Raw genomic sequence first — 6,926 nt, forward strand, 5'->3', positions numbered from 1 at the left:
GTAAATAGTTAATAGTTACTCCGTAATCTTGGAAAAGTATTGACAACTCTTCTATGGGGGCATAGCTCACAAGGCGAGAAGGTAAAATACACTGACTAATGATCAAGTTCAATTAATCAAAAAAAATTAATGATTTACGGAGTAATTTTTTTATTTCATATCAATAGATTACCACTAAAATACAATAACAAAATGCAATAAAAAAGAGATCAAACTCGATTCAAAAACGACTCCACCCCATTTATTAAAAGGGAAAAAAAAAATGGAGTCTTGATTATATTTCATTACTTTTGATCAAAGTTCACCATACATAGTTAAAATATAGAAAGGGTGAAAATTAACAAAAGGAAAGGGAAGATATTCAAGGGAATATGAATAATTTAGAATTTTGACTACAATAGCTACAATTATTTTTTGGGAGGGAAAAATATTGACTATAATTATATATACCAATAAAAAGGCACTTCCTCTTGTGATTCACTGTTTTTGTCTTTCTTTCTAATTTCTTTCCAAAAGAGAATTGATTGATATCTACTACTCTATGCCCCCAATAAATAAATAAAGAAAAAAAAAATTAAAAAAAAAAAAAAAAAAAAATGAATTTCCCTCTTGATCATAATCTTTTTCCACCCCCTCATATTTTTTACCTCATTGAGGTACTCTACAACAAAAAATAACATAACATCTGTATTTCCAAGCAGTAACTTTTTTTTTACCATGTTGTTCATCATCATCATCAGTTTATCACCCTGTCTCTTGCATGAATCCACTTCAATTTCTGAGTTTCCAACTTTGATTAGCAAATTGCATCAGTCTTTCTCTCTCTAAAAAGTACACTCTTTCTCTCTCTAACTTTGTTTGTGTCTCATTTGGTATGTGGGCTTTGTAGATGGGCCTTTGTATCTATGTTTTATTTTAGGGGGGCCCACCTCTAAAGGACCACACCAAAGCTCTCATTCAACCAAAAACTGATGCACAAACCAAAAATTTTGTCATAAATTTCTAAAAAAATAATTTTAAAAATATAAAAATTATCCCCAAAATCAGATTATGATGAAGATTAAGAGTCCAACTTAGGTGATGATGATGATGTGTCTAATTTTTTCCTTTTAATTCCAGTAATTTGAGAAGAATTTGCACATGACCCAACAGCAACAACTGTAGTTGTAGTTGTTGATGTTGTTGTTAATTCATCACTTTTATAGCTAAAACATCCTGCTTCCAACACCCCAATTGGACTTTGAGGCACCACCACCACCCCTACATTCCCATTCCGGTTATTCACCGCGTTTTCCTTGATCATATCCACACACCGTTTCACCCTTCCCTGCACATCATCAAACACGACACCATCTCAATTAGTTGTCACATTGTCCTACCAATACACGAATTCAATTTTCCATCACATAGGGTTACACCCGATGATACACCAAGTTTATTTTTAGACCACATTGGTGACCACGAAGTTCATTTTAGACACATAGGTGGCCGAACGATGGATTAAGTTCAATTTTCGACACATAGGTGACCGAATGATGGACGGAGTAAATTATCCGTCACCTAGGCAAACCAATGATCAACGAGGTTAATTTACGGGCATTAATTACAACAATTTGCAATGTAAGGTTGAATGTATAAACTTGAATTATTTTTACCTTGTCCAAATGAATGAAACAAGAACAAGCCTTGTCAATATCCAAAGATTGGATTTCAGCAGTAACAGAAATGGCAACAGCTGCTGCAATCTCTGAAGGCTTGAATTCCAAGAAGTCAATACCTGCATTTAATTTTCACAACCATTTTATCATACACCTAAATACATTGGATACAACAGTATAAATTCTAAAATTGAACCAATTCATTAATAAAAATACAAACTTTATGTTATAGAAAATATCATCAATAAACCAATGTATTAGTAGTATTGGATTAATACCTCTAATAATGCTAGAAATGAGCTGCATTGATCTATTCACCACATTACTAGAAGAAGACAGATAAAAATTATCATTATGATAATCACATAATTTCTTGAGAGAATAATCTATGAAAGAACATGGTGTCACAGCATTCATTTTCCAGTTTAATGTATCCAACACCATTAGCTCCATTCTTTTTATTGTTTTTGCTTCAAACACAAATTTTGGATCTTCAACCTGCCCCAAAAAATTTAGAAAAATAAATAATTTTTTTTAATTATCTGTAAAAATTGGCATAATAAGAAATAAATTAAGGTTAATTAAGGATTAATTACCTGAAATTCTACAGATTGAGGAACACTAGTTTCTTCTAATTTGGCTGCAATTGATAAACAGGCCACAGCTAGTAATTGCACTGCCCATGCTTTACCACTCTAGTAATAATTATAAGACATGATCATATGTTATTAATTATTTACATAATCATTACAATAATAAAACATGAATTAAAGATCATCACTTTATAATCCAACAAATTAAAATAAAAAAGAAATAAATGTGTAATCTTTTTCATTTATTTGGATTGAGTAAGAGTAAACTCACGGGTAATTCTCTTGTTGATAAGAATCTGTCCAAATAATTCACAGCTAAGCAAAAACTCAATGGTCCAAAACTGTAGTAAGAATGCGCCTGCACAAAATTAGAAATTAAAAATCAAAACTTTTTCAATTTAAATTAATTAATATATTAAAAAATCAATAAAACCCAGAAAAACCCATCTTTAGAAAAATCAATATCCAATCAAATATATCCCAATTTTTATCAAAAAAATCTGAAAAAAAAATAGAAAAAAAAAATCTGGAAAAAATGAAACCTTAAAAATCCAGTCAAAAGCGTCGGTTCGAGCAGCAAAGTTTAAATCCCCAAATCGGAATCTGAAGAGATAATCTTCTCTGGGAAAGTAGCAACTTTCTCTTTCCACCATAGAAGCAAAAGCTTCATCATCATCTATACTCTGTTCTTCAGGGGAAACAATCAACGGCTGAGATTTACTGAGTTGACGATGATGATGATGATGGTTGATGAAGATTTCTGAGGATTGATGATCGAAATCAATGGGCCCACAAGAAGAATCATCAAGATCATCATCAAAGAAGAAATCTTTACTCTCATCACACAGAAAAATGTCGGCCATTTTTAGATGTTGATGATGATAAAAACTCCAAAAACAGAGAGTTTTGGTGAAAAGGGGGAAAACCCAGATTGAGTTTTGATCAAGAGTTATTCATGGGAAGAAAGCAACAATGGCGGCCATTGATTTGGGGAAAGATCGAAGCTTTTTTAGAGAGAGAAAGAAAGGGTATGGTGGGGTTTTAGAGAGAGAAAGAAGGGAGTGAAGAGAAGAAGAGGAAGAGTGAAGGAAGAGAGAGAAAGTGAGGAGGTTTATGTAGGAAATGAACATGAGTGAGGGGGTAAGGGGGGTGGGTGTTTTTAGGGTAAAATCAGAGAGAGAAAATCAGAGAGAGATTGGGGGAGAGAAAGAAAAGCTGTGGACTCTTCGGATTTAGCAACCAAAAATTAAAAAAGGGCAAGAAAATTAGGATGAAATGAAATGAAAAAGAAAAAGAAAAGTAGTGGAATTTTATATGACCATGAATTTTTTTTAAAAAAATTTAAAAATCTTGGTTTTGTAAGAAAAGAAAAAAAAAAACAAAAAAACAAAAAAAAAACAATTGTTGAATTTAGTCTTTTTTTTTTTTTATTTTTTATAATGTAAGAATGAATTCTAATTTTTTTTTTTTTTTTTGACAAAAGATTTCTATTGTTGGAAATGAAATACATGAAGAATTAAGAGTATTTTCGACCATTATTATTTGCAGTATTCAATATAAAAAGTGCTCCGTGTTGTATAGAGATATATACTCGTAGTGGTTATTGCTTGTCAATCGCAATTGGTATTCTATGCACCATGGTGCACAGTAAACTACATGCTCCAGCCCACACGCGGCCCAATAAACACAGCCCAAACAAAAAACACGCCCAACCCACTTTATTTTTCAGTTTTTTCAGCTGATTGAATGGAGTTCCGTTTTTCAGTTTTTTTTTTTTAAAATAACCGCCACTTAATTTTTTTAATCATTTTAAATCATTCTCTCTCTTCTCATAAATTATAAAGCTTCATCTAATAAATTCATTTGCAATTCTCTCTCCTCATTTCATTTTTCTCACTCAACTCTAAATTTCTCTCTCTAAAAACTACTGCAATTCCATGGCGAACGAAGAAGATTCACCGAAAACACCTTCAAAAAGGTGAACATCTCTCCAATAACTTTGATTTTTACTCGATTTTGATCAATTTGTTAAGTTTTTATTGTTTAATTTTTTGAAATGTTAAATAATAGATATAATTTTGTTTTTTTTTTTTGTAGAAAATCGCAACAAAGTTCGTCTGATGATGAAGACGATAATATGTAAGTAATATTTTGTTCTAATTACTAACAAAACGAGCAATTTAAACCCTAATTTTTGAAATTGAAAAATAATTTGGTACAAAATTTTGTTGAACAGGACATTAATTAAGATGTTCAAAACGAAAACACCAAAAACGAAGAAATTGGAAGATATAAAAGCAAGTCCAATTGTTGATCACAAAATTTTGCAAGAATTAAACAAAGTAATTTCAGAAAGTCCATCAAACAGGTATATTTTGAACTTTTAATTCATATGATTCCTGTTCAATGTGAATATATGTTATTTTTTTGAAGAAGAATTATAAATACTCAACTGAAAAACCCAGAATTTTGCATTTATGTTTGTATATATGCATGCATGTTTATCAATTTTAATTATGTATTGATATATTTTTGAACAACCCAGAAAAATCTTTTGAACAACAATGAATAGCCACTGAACATATTTCATTTAACTTTGTAATGGAATTATAGATAATAATTAATTTTACTTTATTAACAGTCCAAATGCTGGAGAACCCACTGAACAGCATCCTGAAGCATCTGAACAACATCCTAAAGCATCTGAACTACCATACCAACCCACTGAACACCAAGAACCAAAAAAATCTTCTGATTTACCTCCACAAATGACTGAAATCCCATCAGAAAATCAACTAGAAACTTCTGTACCCTCATCAACAATTTCTGAACTACAAAAAGGAACTTCTGAACTCCAACCTGAAATTTCTGAAAAACCTCAACCAAATTCTGAAAATCCTGTTCAACCTCAAACAGGTGTTGTGGTCCCAAATGAAGAACAAGGAAATCCTGTTCAACCTCAAACAAGTGCTGTGGTCCCAAATGAAGAACAAGGAAATCCTGTTCAACCTCAAACAAGTTCTATGGTCCCAACTGAAGAACCAGGAATTCCTGAAGAACCTACAGGACATATTGAACAACCTATAGGAAATCCTGAACCAGAAGAAAGCAATGGTGACAATAATGGTCAGCCCAATAGTGACCAACCTACAGAAAATTCTGAACCAGATGGAAGCAATGGTGACAATAATAGTCAGCCAAAGCCTAGGTAAATTATTAATATGTTTTTGATCATTTTATTATATTGTAATGTTCATTTAAATACATAAATGTAAATATTTTTTTAACTTATATAAATAATTTAAATAGGAGAAGGAAGCACGTAGCTACAAAAAAAAGGAAGAACACAACACCTACAACACCTACAACAACAAGAGTGTTGCGCAGCCAAAGTACCCCAGAAGGGCCAAAAAGTCCTGTTGAAGCAGAGGTTATTCCAGAATCAGAGTTTAATAGAGTTCAAAACATTAGAAAGAGGGTTCAAAAAACACAGAAGGGGGTTCAGATCAGAGAAAAAACTGGTGGAAAGGAAGGAGGACAACCTTCAGGAAAGGTTGTTAAAAAGGGAGTTCAGAAGAAGGGAAAAGAAGTTCAGAAAAAGGCTGAAGAAGTTCAAAAAAAGGACAAAGGAAAACAAGTTGAGAAGATTGAGAAAAAGAGAAAGAGAAAAGTTGATGAAGATGAGCTGATTGATGATAATGTAGTGAACTTGAGTGATGATGAGGAGGTTGAAGATGATAAGCTAACTGTTAGAGTGGGTCATGTTAAGTTTATGAAGTTTGTAAGTAACTTAACCCCACTACAAAAACAAGCAGTTGAGGATATGGGATTTGGGGCATTTCTTTCTGTGAATTTGCCTCAAAATGATGCAGTATTTTGTGCTTGGCTGTTAAAACATTTTGAAGAAAACAGCAGCACTCTTTACTTGCCACTTAACAAAACAGTGGAGATCACTGAACAAGATGTTCAGATTGTATATGGAGTACCTAGAGGTAACAAAGTTGTTACAGAAAAAGAGCCAAAGAAGACAGAAGAAGAAGATGAAGATTTGGAGTTAGTGACACCATTGATGAGGTGGAGGGAAATGTGGGGGTGCAAAACTGGAAGCCCTAGAACACAGTGGATATTTGAGAAGTATGAAAGTGAGGAAGAAAAGAAGAACAAGAGGGATCAGCAAGCTTTGCACAGGAGGAAATATGTCGCGGCAGACATAGAGTCGAAAGAGAAGAACACAGGGGAAGCAACTGAAATGTTCAAAATAGATTTCCTTGTGCTTGCTGTGAACTCAATGATGAAAACAAGCCAAAACCTTCACTGCCACTACAAATTCCTACACTCAATTCAAGATTGTGATGAAATAAAGGAATTGAATTGGTGCAAATATGTTCTACAAAGTCTGATTTCCACAGTACCTGAGTGGAAACAAAACACCAAGGGTTTTTTCAAGGGACCACTGCCTTTCCTGTTGGTATGCTTCTGACTTTTGTTATTTAAAATTTTTTGTTCATATTGTATTGCATAATGTTCAAAAGTTATACCTATTAGTTCAAAATTAAAAAACGCATATGATCAAAATGTGTTTGCCTTATTAAAGAATTTAAATTATAACTTTTATTCTTATGTTCAAGATGTTATTGCATATCTTGGTTTCATTTTTTAAAAATTCATAATGGAA

The 6,926-nt window shown here is 32.4% G+C and overlaps 1 protein-coding gene across 1 annotated transcript; it reads right to left on the bottom strand.

The window, feature by feature from the left end:
* Positions 1-219: 219 nt before the first annotated feature.
* Positions 220-3,399, bottom strand: LOC145559931 (cyclin-D4-1-like). Its single transcript, XM_081621208.1, has 6 exons — positions 2,794-3,399; positions 2,523-2,609; positions 2,255-2,353; positions 1,937-2,156; positions 1,656-1,777; positions 220-1,327 (listed from the first exon to the last, which is right to left on the bottom strand). Exons 1-6 carry the CDS (start codon positions 3,112-3,114, stop codon positions 1,061-1,063), a joined length of 1,116 nt encoding a protein of 371 aa, XP_081477334.1. The 5' UTR covers positions 3,115-3,399; the 3' UTR covers positions 220-1,060.
* Between the last annotated feature and the right edge of the window lie 3,527 nt (positions 3,400-6,926).

This window comes from Chenopodium album, chromosome 1 (genome assembly GCF_948465745.1).
Source record: "Chenopodium album chromosome 1, dcCheAlbu1.1, whole genome shotgun sequence".
Taxonomy (NCBI): Eukaryota; Viridiplantae; Streptophyta; class Magnoliopsida; order Caryophyllales; family Amaranthaceae; genus Chenopodium; species Chenopodium album.

Excerpts from the sequence above, each read along its gene's own strand:
- LOC145559931 (XM_081621208.1), bottom strand. The coding sequence starts at position 3,114 with ATGGCCGACATTTTTCTGTGTGATGAGAGTAAAGATTTCTTCTTTGAT. Across the intron at positions 2,354-2,522 it reads TATCAACAAGAGAATTACCC|AGTGGTAAAGCATGGGCAGT; the intron begins GTGAGTTTACTC and ends AATTATTACTAG. Across the intron at positions 1,778-1,936 it reads CATTTCTAGCATTATTAGAG|GTATTGACTTCTTGGAATTC; the intron begins GTATTAATCCAA and ends AATTAAATGCAG.